The sequence below is a fragment of the Sparus aurata genome, chromosome 9, assembly GCF_900880675.1.
Source record: "Sparus aurata chromosome 9, fSpaAur1.1, whole genome shotgun sequence".
Classification (NCBI taxonomy): domain Eukaryota; kingdom Metazoa; phylum Chordata; class Actinopteri; order Spariformes; family Sparidae; genus Sparus; species Sparus aurata.
Window position 1 is genome coordinate 3601133 of NC_044195.1, and position 18531 is coordinate 3619663.

An 18531-nucleotide genomic window follows, 5' to 3' on the forward strand; every position below is an offset into this window, starting at 1 on the left:
TCAGTTTAGATGCACAGAACAGAACAGAACAGAACGGACCGAACCGCCGGCAAAATCCCGGTCCAGCTCGCGCCGCTGCAGGTATAAATCCACTTGTTTCTTCAGGTACGTCGTGGGCTTGAGCTCTGCAGTGATTGGCTCTGGTGCGCACGTGGTCACGGTGTGCAGTGATTGGCTCTGGTGCGCACGTGACTGTGGTGGCTCTGGTGGACAATGCTCGGCGGAATTTGTAAAGCATTTATGAAATAATTTATTCACGGTATCATTGCAGTCCAAACAAATGCTTAGATGCACACCACTGAACCACGCAGCAGCCATGTTGAAAGTCTCGGTTCAGTGTGATCCTGATCCGCAGAGATATTTGACCAACAGACACATACACACACAGACAGACAGAGATTCCTTGTATTTATAGATAGATATCAGGAATACAAAATACTTTTTTGTAAACAAAGGCACCTTTTGCAAAATAAAGTATTTAATGAAAGTTATGTTCACACTTTATCAATACCAATATGAAAACTGATCTGGGCAAATTTGTTTAAAATCATAGCAAAAAAATAAACGCAATGCTTTTGATAATTTCTTTGTAATTTGAAGAAAAAAAAATCGATTAAAATCGTAAATCGAGTTTGGTGTGAAAAAATCGGAGTTACATTTTTAGGCCATATCGCCCAGCCCTACAACAAGATCTATATTATATTATAATTATAATTATACTATTATATACTATATTTTGTACATTAAACATTTTGCCTATAAAATCATATTAAAAAATTAACACTGGGAGGACATGCTGTGGTGGGCGGACACACCTGAGAACAAGTTGCAGCATCACGTCTTCACAGTTCAGGGAAAGAAGAGTCCTGAACAGGCTCAACGATACCATGCAGAGCTGCAACAAACAGATGAGGAAACTAGTTAGAAAACTAGTTAGAAAACATTTTATACATTACACGAATATCAATTTACATATGATGTGGAAAAATATAGACCTTTTCAAATAACATGGGTCTTATTTTTGTCATTTTTATTGTAATTCTAATCATATATTTCATGAAAATATGACAGATTCAACTTTTTCTGAAATTTTTCTAGGTGTTTTACAGTTATGAAAAACTCAACAATTTTCCAGGATAGGTGGAAAACTGTGTTCTGTGGTAAAGCCATAATAAAAAGTAAGTAAGTAAACAGCCCACTGAGTTCATGTAAGAGCACAACCACACAAACACACATATATCTTATACCCTTGAATTGCTGCTGATGCGTGTGAGAAGTGTGTCGAGGATAGTATCGCTGTCATGACGGTGCAGAAGGATGAAGCGTAGGAAGGTTTTGAGGAGGGAAGTTTCTGACACACTGCGTAGAAAGAGGTCCAGGTAGGCGGTGCTGGCGATCATCTCGTCCACCGATGACTACAAACACAAGCACACACATGCAAACACAGAAATTTGCATCAAAACTGCAAAAGAGACAACTGTCCAATGAATAAGATTAAGTCTAAGACTAAACACATACACCACCTGGCCAAAAATAAAGTCACACACTCTCATATTTTCTTGGACCGCCTTTAGCTTTGTTTAAGGCACACAAGATCTTGTAATGATGATGATGGGAGGGTCGGGCTGCTGCTTTAATTCTCCTCTAGCACATCCCAAAGAATCTGGACTCTGTGGTGCCAATCCATGTATGAAAGTTATGTCTCATGCTCTCTGAACCACTCTTTCACAATTTGAGCCTGTTGAATGGCGGCATTGTCATTCTTCAATCCAATCCAATCCACTTTATTTGTATAGCACATTTTAAAAACAATAAAGTTACCAAAGTGCTGCACAACAGATACAAAACAGTAAAATAAAGAAAGTTCAAGTTAAAATACGATAAATTAAAAGCATATAAAATCAGGGTTCCTGCAGGTTTGAACAAGTCAAATTTAAGACTTTTTAAGACCTTTTTAAGACCATTTTGAACTAAATTTAAGACCTACACGAAGTACGAAAAAGTGAGGAAAAATGCGGTCCCAGAATTGCTTTAAACAAATAACCACATTTATTGCCATTCACAGAGCAGCTCAAACAATGAAGAATGGAGTGAATGAGTGTGTGTCAGGGTTATTACAGTTTTAACATTTTCACTAGTTTTTATTCTAATTTAGTTTTTCAGTTTGTTTTTTCATTTTAGTTTAGTTTCAATTAGTTTAACAAGTGATCTAAGTAGTTTAAGTTTAGTTTTTATCAAGGAATTTGAGTTAACTATAATAACCCTGGTGTGTGCGCACACACACACACTGACACACACACACAGTTTTCAAAATCGAAAGCACCTCCGCTTTCAACATAGGAGTTGAGCCAAAGATGGTTTGAATCTCGCTTGACTGTTAGGTGGCAGAGGCAGTGCAGAGTTCGGGTCGAGCAGAACTGGATGAAATTGGACCAGGAACTGGTGACAAAGGCGTACAGAAGTGTGTGATTACGTGACTTCGCTGGAGACTTTTAGAAGCTAACTGGTGTTTTTTCTGCGCTTTCACGCCGAGTGTGCCCAATTTGAGGGTCCTCTGGCAGATTCCACTGTCGAAGTCGTTCCGGAACTGGCGAAGTGTGTGGCGATAAATTCCGAACGCGCTGTTGGCAAAATACCAATTATGTTCCTGGATACTTCAGACAGAAGAACACACGGAGATGACTGTGAATCTCACCAACACAGTTCCTCCAAACAAAAAAAAACAAAAAAAAAGGCGATGACGGAAGTGGTTAATGAACGTACATATTTAAGTCCCGACTAAATGTAATTTAAGACCTATATGCAAAATATGAACGTATTTAAGACTTTTTAAGACCTAAAATTGAGATTGTCAAATTTAAGACTTTAAGACTTTAAGACTTTTTAAGACTCCGCGGGAACCCTGTAAAAGGCATCCATAAGATCAGATAAAACACTGAGAAAAATAAAAATACAATAAAAGACAGACAGAGACCACACAACACGATCTCACACTGTATTAAAAGCCAAGGAGTAAAAATTAGTTTTTAGGCGAGATTTAAAAGTATCCAGGGTGGGAGCCATTTTGACATGGGTAGGTAGCTCATTCCATAGCTTAGGAGCTACCACTGAAAAAGCACGGTCCCCCCTGGTCTTTTGCCTGCTTTTTGGCACAACAAGACGCAGCTGATCAGCAGATCTCAATGCTCTCGGGGGGGGGGGGGGTATAGACATGTATAAGGTCAGCGATATACTGGGGTGCCAAATCATTTAGTGACTTAAAAACAAACAATAAATTTTAAAATTTATTCTAAAATGGACAGGGAGCCAGTGGAGGGAGGCGAGAATGGGGGTAATGTGGTCATGCTTACGAGTTCCTGTTAAAAGATGAGCCGCCGCGTTTTGGACTAACTGCAAGCGAGCGAGGGAGGCCTGGTTAATACCAGTGTAAAGTGCATTACAGTAGTTCAAACGGGTCGAGATAAAAGCATGAATCACGCACTCAAAATCATTAAAAGATACAACAGATTTAATTTTAGATAAAAGCCTTAAATGATAAAAACTGGTTTTAAAGGAGTCATCACCTGGTTTTTTACATATCCAGTCCCTCTTGGATCGCTTTGGATCAATTCTTAAAACTTATTAGAAAAAACAAAATCAACAAAAATCAAACATAGAGCTTGTTCTGACACTTTTTCATACCGCGACTTTCTCGCGCGAGGTTATGCGCAAGGTTTTGACCGGTCCGGATGTGCATTGTATTAATATGTAATGAGGCGCGCGTTGATTGGCCGCAGGAAGGACAGAGCCGGAATGGGGGGCTAGCCTGCATGCACACACAGACTCCAAAACATAAACAGCCCCCTGTCATGGCGCACACACTAAATGACGAACCTTACGGAATTCAGGCATTTATGTACGAGCCAGAGTCGGAAACCGAACGGGAGAGTGAAGAGGCAGAGACGGTGGAAGAGACACGTTAACAGCAGGATGTCTCTGAATGGTAAATCCTTTTTTTTTCCTTCTTACTTTTCACACTTGTGTTTTACATGTAAGACCAGAGTTTTAATGCTGGCAGTCACGATGTATGGCGTGAAAATGACAGAGAAATAAGCAGATTCAGCGTGCTCACTCTGGCTGAGGACGGCTGTGAGCCAATGCTTATGCAAGTAGCCTCCTGTGGTAACGTCACCACAGGAGCAGAGTCAAAATCTCATGCTTTAGGAACGCGCACTACTGTGCGCTATTCCTGTTCAGAAAAAGAGCCAAAGCGAAAAAAATAAGCCACTTTCAAACTCCAGCTTTTCAGGCAAGTTTCAACAGAGGTCCAACACCAATATGCATGATTTAACGAGAGAAATTGCGATTTCCGGGTGATGACTCCTTTAACTAGAGATGCACCGATCGATCGGCAACCGATCGCAATCGGCCGATAATAACCCTATCGGTTTTGATCGGAGTTCTCAAAATAGATCACATCAGGCCGATCAGATGACGTTTAAGTATAAAGTAGGGGTGTCAACGTCTACATGTGTAAACGGGTACACGGATAACAAATCATAACCGTTTAGAAAAATCAATAACCGTTTACACGTCTTTTTTTTTCCTCCTCCTCCTCCTTGTTCATTTCTCATCAATATATATACTATTCAGGGTTTCCTCTACATGTAATTTACTGTGGCGCACCGCCACGGCAAAATAAAAGCCTCAACACCTTAAAAATTCAGGCATAAATAAATCTAGTGGAAATATTTTACCGTCGTCTTCCACTACAGTCTTTGACGTTAACTAGCATGTTGGATATTTAGCTTGATAATTGGCTAGAGGATTAAAATGGTCACTTAGAGCAGAGACCTGCACGGGTCACTGCATCCGACCTGTTTTTCGACAGTAGCATAGATTACATTCCGTACCAGAGCCGACCCGCTATAAATTGATACCGACGGCCGAAGGAAAATTGGACGGCGCAATTTTTAAAAGTGAAAGTAAGATAATGTTGCCTGAAAGCTTCAGATAATAACATTAACTAACTATACAATTAAATGTTCCCACTAGCGCAGTTATCCGCATACATAATAGATGAATGGGGCACAATGTTACGTTGATATAAAAAAATGTTTTAAAAAACCCGCAGCCACAGCCAGTGTCGCGTCACGTCACTTCAAGTTGACTGGGGGACACGATGGCGGCGGTCAACAAGCGGAGCACTGTGTGTTTTTTGAACAAACTGCCAGTGGAAATCAAGTTGAGTGTAGGCTATGTCAGGCAAAGTTGGCTTCCAACAACAGCACAGGATCCATGCTAAACCACCTGCGATGGAAACACCCAAACAAGTTGGAGGGAGAGACTGCTGCTGGCATCGGTGCTACCGCAACTGCGATAGAAAGAGATCATAAATCTCCGACGTGTAACCGGGTACACGTCGGTTAGAAGCCCCGTTTACACGTGTAGAAAAAATTGTAAACGTTGACACCCCTAGTATAAAGACAGTGCATTAAGTGCATGCAGGGAGGGAATTTCATGGCCGCCGTTGCCCCGCACTTTGGCCTTGATGCCCCGTGAAAAAAAAAACTAATCGTACGGCCACAGTGGCCTCTGTGCCCCTGGCCCGGCCCCGGTCAGCGTAGCGAGCTTGCCTTTAATTACAGCCACCTGAGTGCACAGTAGTCACTCACAGTAACTTAAGTGAGTCCGCGGTTCGCGCAGGTGGAGTCTCATCATCACGATGATCTCACGTGAAAGCCTCTCAAACAGCAGCAGCGTCTCAAAACAGAAGTACGAAACTTACAGCACAGCGAGCGCGCGCAGCCGGTTTTGACATGATACGTAACTGACTTATGTGGTAGGATTTAGTCCAGTAAAGTTGGAAATATATTCACAGGTTCGAACTTCCCGGATCAATAACTCATAAGTGAAACCTTGTTAAAACACAAACAACGGCGGCTCTTTCCTACCGTAGTAAGGTAGACAACGAGCTACAACCGTATTTTTTATCAAAACCAGCGGTCCTCTGGGTCTGTATGATCAGCCGTCTGTGAGACGAGGGCGCAGGGACCGTCTACAAAGTGCAACACCGAAAAGAGAAACTACAAAACATTTAATAACTTCACTATTATTCAGAGTGTAGTGCCACCAAAATCACTCCACACATCAGTGGTCTCCTGCTGGTTATTCTACAATTATTTGTTTGGAAAAAATGTGCTTTGCCATAATTTTGGGGAATTTCTATTGGGAGAAATATTCAATAACACTAATATTCAGTGTGGTGTCACAAAACCCACCTCACCCTAACCCTACTTAACAAAAACTACTTTCTAATGTAACTTTAACTTGATTTTGGTATTAAAAAATGTTTTAAAAAACCCGCAGCCACAGCCAGTGTCGCGTCACGTCACTTCAAGTTGACTGGGGGACACGATGGCGGCGGTCAACAAGCGGAGCACTGTGTGTTTTTTGAACAAACTGCCAGTGGAAATCAAGTTGAGTGTAGGCTATGTCAGGCAAAGTTGGCTTCCAACAACAGCACAGGATCCATGCTAAACCACCTGCGATGGAAACACCCAAACAAGTTGGAGGGAGAGACTGCTGCTGGCATCGGTGCTACCGCAACTGCGATAGAAAGAGATCATAAATCTCCGACGTGTAACCGGGTACACGTCGGTTAGAAGCCCCGTTTACACGTGTAGAAAAAATTGTAAACGTTGACACCCCTAGTATAAAGACAGTGCATTAACTGCATGCAGGGAGGGAATTTCATGGCCGCCGTTGCCCCGCACTTTGGCCTTGATGCCCCGTGAAAAAAAAACTAATCGTACGGCCACAGTGGCCTCTGTGCCCCTGGCCCGGCCCCGGTCAGCGTAGCGAGCTTGCCTTTAATTACAGCCACCTGAGTGCACAGTAGTCACTCACAGTAACTTAAGTGAGTCCGCGGTTCGCGCAGGTGGAGTCTCATCATCACGATGATCTCACGTGAAAGCCTCTCAAACAGCAGCAGCGTCTCAAAACAGAAGTACGAAACTTACAGCACAGTTGCGAAAGCGAGCGCAGCCGGTCTTGACATGATACGTAACTGACTTATGTGGTAGGATTTAGTCCAGTAAAGTTGGAAATATATTCACAGATTTCGAACTTCCCGGATCAATAACTCATAAGTGAAACCTTGTTAAAACACAAACAACGGCGGCTCTTTCCTACCGTAGTAAGGTAGACAACGAGCTACAACCGTATTTTTTATCAAAACCAGCGGTCCTCCGGGTCTGTATGATCAGCCGTCTGTGAGCCGAGGGCGCAGGGACCGTCTACAAAGTGCAACACCGAAAAGAGAAACTACAAAACATTTAATAACTTCACTATTATTCAGAGTGTAGTGCCACCAAAATCACTCCACACATCAGTGGTCTCCTGCTGGTTATTCTACAATTATTTGTTTGGAAAAAATGTGCTTTGCCATAATTTTGGGGAATTTCTATTGGGAGAAATATTCAATAACACTAATACTCAGTGTGGTGTCACAAAACCCACCTCACCCTAACCCTACTTAACAAAAACTACTTTCTAATGTAACTTTAACTTGATTTTGGTATTAAAAAATGTTTTAATACACAATCCATGTCTTTATTATAAATAAGGATGTTATGGTATCAGTCTGAAAGGTAAATCAACACATTTTACTCAGTGGCCTTTGTGCCCTGTCATGTGGCCTTGGTGCCCCTGAAAACAAAAGTCAAGGCCAAATGGACTTGCCCCTAAAATGATGAAATTCCCACCCTGACTGCATGCATTCCCACTAGTAAGCTACAGTTACTCTATGTAAGCTGAGTCCAAGTTGTCTCTACGAGTCTCTAGAGTGTGAAATATTGCACATTGCCTCAGCCTGCAATAAAACGGTGGTCAATTCATGATACCTTCTCATCTCCTAATTTTTATACTTAATAATACAATGTCAATGTTGTGTAAGTGACGCTGTGATCGGTGATCTGCAATATCGGGATCGGCAGATACTGCTTTCGGTGATCGGCCCCAAAAATCCTGATCGGTGCATCTCTAGTTTTAACTATTGAGTTTATCTGTTTATCAAGTTTAAAATCACTGTTCATTTTTACACCAAGGTTTGTGACTATGGGTTTTACATATGGCTGCAGAGAGCCCAGGTCTATAGAAGAGACACCACAGGCTCGACTAGGACCAAACACCATGACCTCAGTTTTTTTCTTCATTTAAGTTTAAAAAATTAAAAGCCATCCATGCCTTAACGTCTTTTAGGCACTCTAGTAAGTATTCTTGAAATATTCCTGTGTCACCAGGAAAGAAAAAACCCACTGATGGAAAAACCTAGTCATTCAGTAAATTCAGGTAGTCAGCTGACCTAAATTTTTCAAAAAAAAAAAGAGAAAAAAGGCACTTAGATGCTAAGTGCGATGCTAAGAGTTCTATTGTGTTGCGGTGTTCAACAAGGAAATAAATGAATACAGTTCTATTTACATTTACTGCTCTAAAACCCCAAACCTCTTTGTTCTTTGTTTAGTTTTTCATCACCATATTTTTGTCTGTTTTGTTGTTGTCACGTCTTTGTCTGTAGATTAGTGAATAAATGTTTAACAATTGTGGTTTCTGTACATTTTACAGTTCAGTCACTGAAATGCATTCCAATTATGCTAATGCTTTACTTTAATTACAATTAATTATTTCCCCTAAATTAATGTGTTTTCATGGGCCTGTTCTCGACTGTAAAACAAGTTCTGGCATCATTGAGTAGACTAGGCCGTTTTTTTTTTTTTCATTTCAGGTAGCACAAAGCAATCTTAAATTTACAGTGATTTCATTTTTTTTCATTTCATTTTGTATCCAATGTGTACTAAACACAAAGGATGTCAGTTGCCCAAGTGCTTTTGTATGTTGGCCGCCTTGGATGTTTAGAACGCAGCCAGCTTTCCATTGCAGGAGTAGGATCAAACACCTCAATGGAGGGGCCCTGCAGGCTGATCCTTATCAAGTCTTCTGTAGTGGAGACTCCGAGGGAACTTCTTGTGGAGGTTTTTATCCAGTTCTGGGCAGAAAACCCCATTTCACACTGGGCAGCTGAGATGGGCAGCACCAGCATCATCTGCACCAACTCCAGGATGTTCTATGGAAAAACAACCTCTTTCAATTTCATTTAAACTCTCACCACCAACATACTAAAACCAAACAGAGGATACTAAATATCACTTATGTCTAGCAAACCAAATTCTATCCTTCAAATTGAATAATAATGAAAAATGATCAAATTTTATCTAAGCAGTCATTTTGTTGTTTTGATGCTCTACACGTTGATTTTACATTTGTTCAGTTTAGGTGGTGCCGAAAATGGCTTGGGTGCTGCACATGAACTTTAACCATAAACCATAAACTCTGCGTGTCACTGACTACTACAATGTGACTTCGTAAATCAGTTGTTGTTGTTGTTTTTGATTGGTTGAAGATCGCTGAGGCTCATGGTTATTGTAGTAGGTGTCATGGAAACGAGACAGCACATAAAACGTTTACGATAGCAGCAGCAAGAGAATAAAATACTCTTCTATACAACTATGACACAAATTCACATTCTTTATTTAGAAGAATTATAAATTGCATAATAAAATATAAAATCTAGAAAAAACTTACCAATGGCATGGGAGTGTTTCAGAGGCTGTGTCCGACCAGGAGTGACTGGCTTCCCTTTCTCCAACAGACACACATGAACAATTTCACACTTGGTGTTGGATATGTCAGTGTCTCCAATAATCAGCACGGCCAAATAGTTTGCTGCCTTCAGCTTCAACAGCTGTGTGTCATGAGGTCGGCGATCTCAGAACATCACTTGGTTCTCATATTGAAGCCACGGGAAAGTTTTGAGCCAGTTTATGTTGAATTTGTAGGTTCTTCCTCCAGACTGTGGGGCAGCCGGGGCAGGGTCTTCTTATACAAGAAGGACCATAACCAAGCTGTCAATATGCATCTGTTTTACTTACAGGGTCAGTTTATCCAGACAGTGGGGCAGCGGGGACAGGGTCTTCGGTAGCCGCCATGGCGTCAACATCAAGGCTAGAGCTAGCTTCCACAACTTCCACCGTATCAATGCGACCTTCCAGTTTTTTCGGTTCCCCCTCTTTCTCTCCTGACTTATCTCCCGATTCCTCCTTCTCACTGTGCTCCTCTCACTTCCATTTAAAAAAATACTCAATTGATTTCATCCTGCTTTCGCACTCTCCTTCTTCTGTTTCTTCTTCCAGTTACCAGCAGTTCACTCTGTTTTTTCCCTTCGTTGACTTGTCACCTCTCGCGTGACACTGGTTGCGTCATTACGGAAAACTACTGTGATTGGTGCTTTGTAGCCAGAGGATTGCAGTTATTGAACAATCGCAGATAAAATAGGTTGTGATGGTAATTTGTGACCTTTACTCGCACACTGTGCGCCAAAATCATTGCACATACATTTTTTTGCCCTGCTATACTATACAACTATATCTCTCCATGGCCTTGTTCTGGTCAAACCGGGTCAAAACATGTGCAAAAATACTCAATAGCAATACAAAGGCGAGAAAATATTTTCAGCAAGTTTTTCTTTCTAGCCCTTTTCATGGAGACTCTCACATAGAAGGCTCGCCTTTTCTCTGCTGTTGTTTCTTTACACTGAACCAAGCGGTTTACTTGTTTCCTCCAGGTTAGGGGTCTCACTTGCGGAGAGGGATGCCATTTTCTTTGGGAAAGTTCACCTTCTCGGTTAGGTTGGGTCACAGTTGTGAAGATTTTTTTCAAGTTGACAGAGACAGTAAGTACAATAACACAATAGCAGTAGGTAAGAAGACACGTTGAGTTTAAGTTTTGCCTCTGAATTGCATCACATAATCACTGCCATTCAACTGCAGGAGCGGTCGGGCTAGGGACAGAAATGTCGAAGTGTCGGTAGGACAGACAGGATGCAAACACTTTTACGTGTATAACTGCTGTATTTTTTTCCTCAAATGGCTTCCAAAAGAAACTACCAGTTACATTGTGTCGTGCATTTCTCTTTTATTTGATGAGTGAAGGATTTGTTTAGCTGTCAGACTGTGAACAACATCAGACAGAGAGACCCCTGATCCACACATCCATTCTCTGCTGCGGCTCTGATCTGCCACCGGAGGTGGCATCTCAAGCCCTTTTTAGATAGAAAAGGCGGCACATTTGCTCCAAGGTAAGGACGGCAATGTGCCGGCCTGTCTTTCTAAAACGGAGGCGTAATATTCCTCCTTTTCCAAAAGCCGCCTCTGAGGTAGGCGTAAACATGTGACGTGAAGCTCGAAGTTGGGCTGTGAACAATGACAACGAATCTGTCTTCAAAATAAGAGCTTTTCATTGCACCCCATTAGAGTTTAGAACTGGGTTCTTAGCGCAGGGCTTTTAATTTGAAAGTAGCGACCGTTCCTAGTTTACCGCTTCAACAACAAGCGGATAACAAAGACAGTTACAGAGACCGAGGAGACGCTAGCATCTCCTGGATCTCAGCACCTGTCCAGTTGCTCATCTTAATGTCCATCGATGAAGTGATGGACTGACTTCTGTGATCAGCTGTTTCCTGGTTTTTAAAATCCCGGCTGTGGGTCGCACAACAGTGCAGGTCATCAACACCTCCGCCCATCTTACGCAGGGGCGGCACATTGACGCCTCAGATTTAGATGGCAGGCGAGGCGGAAATAAGTGTACCCTCCGAGGCGGCAAATCGTCAGACCAAATCAGACCCCCAATTTGCCGCCCTCTTTCAAAAACCACGGACCGAGCCGCCAAAAGGACGGGCAAATTGGCGGCTTGGTGCTCTCTCTAAAAACAGCTAGAGGTGCAGCGAAAATGTCCCCCCTCTTTGCATCTCTAACTTTCACACAGATGGCAATGTTGAGAATTGACACATGATTCTTGCATAAATGGTTAACACCGCACAGTAATAGATTGAAAATATAACGTCCTTGGCTAAAATAGCTTGGCTCAAATGCAACCTAACTAATTATGCGTATCATCGTTGGAAAATTAAAATGGTTGGCTATAAGCATGGATGACTGGTATGATGAAAACAAACAACAACTCGTTCTAGCATCGCTGTGAACGATACATGACAAGCACTCCAAGCTTGGCCTTTCAAGCTCGGAGTGCTTGCTGCGCTCCAGGGGCTGTCCCGGGGTGAAAAATTAAGAGAAAGGGATTCCGTCACTTTCATGGTGTAGGCAGCAACATAATGAGAACAAACCAAGAACACTGGTCAGGAAGAAGAGAAAACATGTCCCCTCGCCAAAGTAGATTTTTGTTTTGTTTTGCAAATTAAGTGTCATGACAGAGAGCAAGGACAATTTACACAAATATGGATTTTTTTTGATGAAAAATCCTTTTTAATTGTTTGGATCACTGAACCCTCTGATCACTTTTTCCCAATCTCTTCAGTTTACTATTCAGGTAGATCTGAAGAAATGATCATTTCTGGTGGTCATGGTTTACCTAAAAGAAACTATATGACTCAACTGTGGAACTGTGGTATAAAATGCCATATTCACACAAGTGTAAACATCTACATTGTCATGTGTGGTGCTGACCCAGGCCAAAGCCGGCGATGGACTTAGGGGGGGTTAATCACTTTTATTATCATAGCAATTCTAATAATTTTGAGGGATAATGTTAATCGTATACAAGAAGGACCATAACCAAGTGGTCAATATGCATTTGTTTTACTTACAGGGTCAGTTTATCCAAATCAACCCAAACAATTACCATTTTCCCAGACATCCTTATTGGGGTTTGGCTATGCAAAGAGCCATTTTCTAAAATAAAAATGGTTCCACTGTAAACTGGTAACAGGGAGGTCTTTGATTATCCAGAGTAAACTCGATCTTGTTTCTTCCACCCATCCTACCTTATGCAGTGCAGGGCCCATGACAGGTACAAGAAAGCCGTTGTGGAGGTAGTCCAGGAGCTGGAAGCGGACCATGGGATGAGCAACCTGCACCACTGCGTTGCAGAATTCCAGTGAGTTCATGAACAGCACGAGTGATGATACGCACATCCAGTCCTCTCGCCGAAGGGCATGCCAGTCATCTCCTCGCACCTCGATCTTCCTTGGCAGAGAAGAGTAGAGAGCACTGAGGCCAGTCGCCAGCACCTGAGAAGACAGGCTTCAGATAAGACCGCTGACTCTCAACAGCCACAGTGGATCAGGAGGTTGTTAAGAGTCTGGAAAGCTCACAGGTAATAATTTGTGTATACCTAAAGAACAATGGTTTTTTGCAGATAATTCAATTTTGTAACATGGGGTAAAAAAACCTTCATACCAAATGAGAGCTGAACCAACCAAATACAGACCGTAGTCTTACCTTACCGTGTGTTCTGGTCCCAGACATTGCATGTAAATATATCAAGTTCTTGTACTTGTCAGTGTTCTCTTGTTTCTTGGCTGAAACACACTTAATTTTCATACCAGTGACTCTAGAAATACGTACAACATCTAATTTATCTGTTACCATTCTGAGTAGGGAGTTGAACCAAAATGACTTCCCAGTATTTTCCCAATAGATGGAAAAGTGTCCATTTTACAGTCTAGTTAAAAGCCCTTATTTAACCAAGTGTTTTTGAAACAAGCTGATTACATTTATTAAGCCGTATTTTCTCTTGCTGGACCAGTGAAAATAAATTATGTAGGAACCTGAAACTTTTACCCAGCTAAGCAAAGGCAAACATTCCTTAATCAAAAAGTTTCTTAAAAAAGTGCTATTCACTGAGACTGCAGGATGTGGTTGTGGTGAGCACGGCTTTAGGTACCACAAAGTAAATACTGTTGTTACAGTTGCTCCTTCTAAAAACGTCAAACACAGCTGATTAGAATGTGGGAAATTACACAGGCAGATAGAGTGGGCAGAGAGGAGGGATTTGGTCTAGCCTGTTAGTTAGTTAGACTGAAGCTGCTTGACGGATGATGAGCTGAAAATAACTGAGCCAGCTCTTTAACACCAGAGCGTTGGGACCGTCACAACATGGCTCTAACAGTAGAGCGGCCTGCATGTAGACCAAAGCTCCAAACATGTAGTTCCACACAACAGCCGGATGCACATTTACAATAATTTACTAAAATCTCTCTCTCTCTCTGTCTCTCTCTGTCTCTCCCTATCTCTCTCTCTCTCTCTCTCTCTCTCTCTCTCTCTGCATGAATGTTACGAGAACTATGTTGCCAAAGCATCAAGAATCAACTATACAAAACAAAAAATACAATTCATAGGTTAAAATACAAATAAATGAAATGAAACTTAAAAAATAAAGAGAATAATGTGTGAGTGAAAGGATTAATAAGATTGGGTATCATTAGGCATTTACAAGTTGTCATATACAATGAAAAACATATACACACATATAGTTCATATTAAATCATGATAATAATAATAATAAAAACAACAATATTATACTATAGCAATAATGGTTCTGATCAGCATTCGTGTGTTTCTCTAGCATCATGGCAGAGTGTTACATATTGTGCAGCTAATTTTATAAATTGTGGATCTTCTCCCAGACATACTTTTATCAGTTGATCACATTTCCCTGATATGATGGATCTGCTGCAGTTATCTGCTGGAGGAAAGCCTCTCTCTCAGTTTGGTACAGGGGGCAGGAGAGGAGAAAATGGGCTTCAGTTTCTATTTCTCCTGAAGAACAGTGTTTACATACTCTTAATGCTCTGGGCTTCCATTCTTTCTGATGCTGACCTTTTTCAACCTGTAGTTGATGGTCGGTGAGTCTGTACATTGTTAATGTGCGTCTCTGTTTGGGGTTTTTTATGCTGACCAGATATTGTGCTGGAGAATATTCTCTATCCAGTAAGCGATAGCATTCTAATTTATTGATGGATTTAATTTAATTCTTCCAATTGTCAATGTAAGTCATTTTGTTGTTTTTGTCTATAGATGCTAGGTGAGTTTTGGAGAGATTTTGGAGGTCTTGGATTTTGAGGTGGCAGGTTTCTCTGGTGTTTCTCAGAGGGTCTGTTTCTGGACAGAGGCCGTTACTGAGAAAGGCTCTGTGGTGATAAGAATCAGGATCAGCTTGTGTTAAGTGAACCTGGAACTTAATTGACCTTTTGATCATGTGTAGAGAGAGAGGGAAGTGTCCCAGCTCTGCTCTACATTCATGATTTGGACAGTTTCTGTGGACCTTGAGGATTTCCTTGCAGAATTGAAGGTTAAATTTCTCTGTGGGTGTTGTGTCCCATGAGGTGTGCCTCTGGGTAATTAGAGGTCCCCACACTTCACTTCCATACTTAAGTATGGGTTTGATTACACTGTTAAATAGTTTTAGCCAAATTGTAATTGGGGGATTGAATTTATATAGTGAGCTTTTGATGCTATAGTAGGACCTGCGTGCCTTTTCTGTGAGGGAATTTATTGCTTTGTCAAAGCTGCCGGATGCACTGATGATGATGCCTAGATAATTATATTCCATTGTATGCTGAAGTGAAGTCCCTCTTACCCTGAAAACATGTTTGGATTCCTGTAGCCTGGCCTTTTTTTGGAATAACATGACTTTGGTTTTATCAAGGTTGATATCTACCGCCCAGTTTTGACAGAACGTCTCCAGCAGAGAGAGGTTCTGCTGTAGACCATGTTCTGTTGGGGACAGTAGAACCAGGTCATCTGCATACATGAGGAATTCTTTGCCTTGTAGATCTAATCCTGGGCTTGGGGACTGTTCAAGAAGAGTGGCCAATTTATTGATATATATCTTGAACAGAGTAGGAGACAGGTTGCACCCCTGATGCACCCCTTTTCCTTGTTTGAAGAACTCTGTTCTTTTGTTTCTAATTTTGACACAGCACTGGTTGTCAGAATATTTGGATTTGATGAGATCATATATTTTACCCCCAATTCCATTTTGTAGAAGTTGTAAAAATAACCCTTTGTTCCAAATTGTGTCAAAAGCCTTTTTTAGATCTACAAAACATGCAAACATCTTTCCTTTGTGTTTTTTGTGAACATGCTGTTGGATGAGTGTATGGAGAGTGTAGATGTGGTCAGATGTTTGATGATTGGGTAAAAAGCCAATTTGGCTTCTACACAGAATATGATGATCAGTGAGATATGTGATTAATCTGGAGTTAAGGATGCTACAGAAGAGTTTACTCAGGTTGCTGTTAACACAGATGCCCCTGTAATTGCTGGGGTTGTTGTCTCCACTTTTAAATATAGGAGAAATGAGACCTTTATTCCAAACACTGGGGTAATATCCAGCAGCCAACACCAGGTTGAAGTGTTTTTGCACGGCACGTTGGAATTTTAAATTACTGTGTTTCAGCATCTCTGAGTTAATGCTGTCTATACCGCAAGCTTTTCCATTTTTAAGGGTTTTGAGTTTGTGCTGTATTTCTTTAATGGTGATGGGGTAGTCAAGGGCACACTGGGTGTCCTTCACTGTCATTTCTAGTTCTTTCAGTTTGTCTATTGTTAAAATTTGGTGGGGAGTCAGACCGTGACACTCTGGATTTTTATAGAGGTCATCAAAGTAATTTTTCCAGATTCTGCTATTTTGAATTGGGTTAGTCTCTGTACATGGGTTTCTGTTCATGTTTTTCCATAATTTCCAAAAGGTGTTTTCATTTATAGCTTTTTCAATTTTGTTGAGTTCTCCCTCCATATAATGCATTCTTTTCACATGAAGGAGTCTTTTGTAATCTTTCAGAGCTTGGACATATTCAAGCCGTCCCATTAGGTCACTTGGGTTCCTGTGTTTTCTGTTTGACAGTTTTCTCAGGTTTTGTCTGGATATAGCACATTCTTTATCAAAACCATCGCTCTTTTTGTTTCATACTGGATTTTTTAGTTTGTGAGATTTTTAATTTAGATTCTTTAGCCAATTGAATAAATATTGTGTTTAAGTGATGTGTGGCCAGATTTATGTCTTCCCTTTCAGGCTGATACTGGGTGTTGAGAAAAGTATCCAGCATCTATCTATCCATCTATCCATCCATCCATCCATCCATCTCCCTCCCTCCCTCTCTCTCTCTCTTCAATTCAATTCAATTCGCTTTATTTGCATGAATGTCACAGAGACTATGTTGCTAAAGCATAAAGAGTCAATTAAACAGTACAAAAATACACTTCATAAGTTAATATATACATATATAAATAGAGTAAAATTTAAGAAAAATAAAATAAGAAAATAATTGTGTGTGTGTGTTTTCGTGTGCATGTTTCTGTGTGAGTGTGTGTGTGTGTGTAAAATAATAAACAATAATAAAATAATAAGTGATGATGAGAATAATGATAGTATCAATAAACAGAAATAAATGAGTCATTACAGTCTTACATTGAAACATTTCTTAATGTGTGACATGCAGTGATGTATTCTCCTGCAAGTTCTACAGCAGAGCTGTCTTCTCCCAGAAGGATCTGGATTATTTTATCTCGTTGGAGGGTGAGGAAGTGAGTTTCTGTCTCTACTTCTCCAGTGTCACAGTGCATACAGGTTCTTTTTGATCTTTCTAGCCATTCTCTTTTATGGCGACCAGTTTCAACGGCGAGTTTATGGTGGCTGAGTCTATATTTTGTAAGGGTTTGTCTTTTCTTTTTTTTCCTTTTTTTTATTTGGGTTAAATATTGGGCCAATTGGAATTCTCTGTCCAGTAAATTATAACATTCTAATTTATTGATGTTTGAGTTTCTGTTTTCCATTGTTGGCAATATTTTTGTTTATTATCTTTGTCTATTTGTTTTATTTGTGAGTATGGAATTATTTTTGTAGTGTCATTTTGAGTCATCTGATTTCCTCATTTGTCCCATTCCAGGTATTATTATCTGGGTTCAGACAGCCCTGCTGCTCCAAGTACGCTCTGTGCTGGTATGAGTCTACATCAGACTCTATCAAGTGGTTCCAAAATTTAATAGTTCTCTTTTTGATTTTAATGAAGAGGGGGAACTGGCCCAGCTCTGCTCTGCAGCCGTGGTTTGGGCAGTTTCTGTGGACTCTGAGGATGTTTTTGCAGAATTCAAGATGCACTTTTTCAGCAGGGTTTGAGTCCCAGTGCTCTTGTTTAATTAACGGGCCCCAAACTTCACTTCCATATAGGAGGATTGGTTCAATAACACTTTGGAAAATTTTAAGCCAGATCCTAATTGGGGGGTTTAATTTGAATAGAACTTTTCGTATACTGTAATATGCTCTACGGGCTTTATCTGCTAGTGAACTCACATCTTTAACAAAACGACCCGACGCAGTGATAGTTAGGCCAAGGTAAGTGTATTCCATTGTGTGACTCAGTGTTGTCTCTCCCCAAGTAAACTGATACTTTTTAGATTGTGATCTTGCTTTCTTTTGAAATATTATAATTTCAGTTTTATCTAGGTTTACTCTGATTGCCCAATTTATACAATAATTAGGAGTATGTCCAGATATTCTTGCATTCCTTGTTCTGTTTGTGATAACAATAGGAGGTCATCTGCATAAAACAGACACTTGACTTCTTTCCCCTCCAGGTCAAGTCCTGGGGCTGGGGAGTTTTCAAGTAGTTTTGCTAATTGGTCAATATATATATTG

At 40.8% G+C, this 18531-nt stretch overlaps 1 protein-coding gene across 3 annotated transcripts in view; it reads right to left on the reverse strand.

The window, feature by feature from the left end:
- The window catches only part of fhip1b (FHF complex subunit HOOK interacting protein 1B), a 92952-nt gene that overhangs the window by 18302 nt on the left and 56119 nt on the right, over positions 1–18531 (reverse strand). For all 3 annotated transcript variants that reach the window (XM_030427659.1, XM_030427660.1, XM_030427658.1), the window contains 3 exons: positions 12875–13120; positions 1248–1415; positions 816–895 (listed from right to left, as the gene is read on the reverse strand). In XM_030427659.1, coding sequence (XP_030283519.1) covers positions 816–895; positions 1248–1415; positions 12875–13120 — 494 coding nt within the window. The remainder of the gene's footprint in view (positions 1–815; positions 896–1247; positions 1416–12874; positions 13121–18531) is intronic.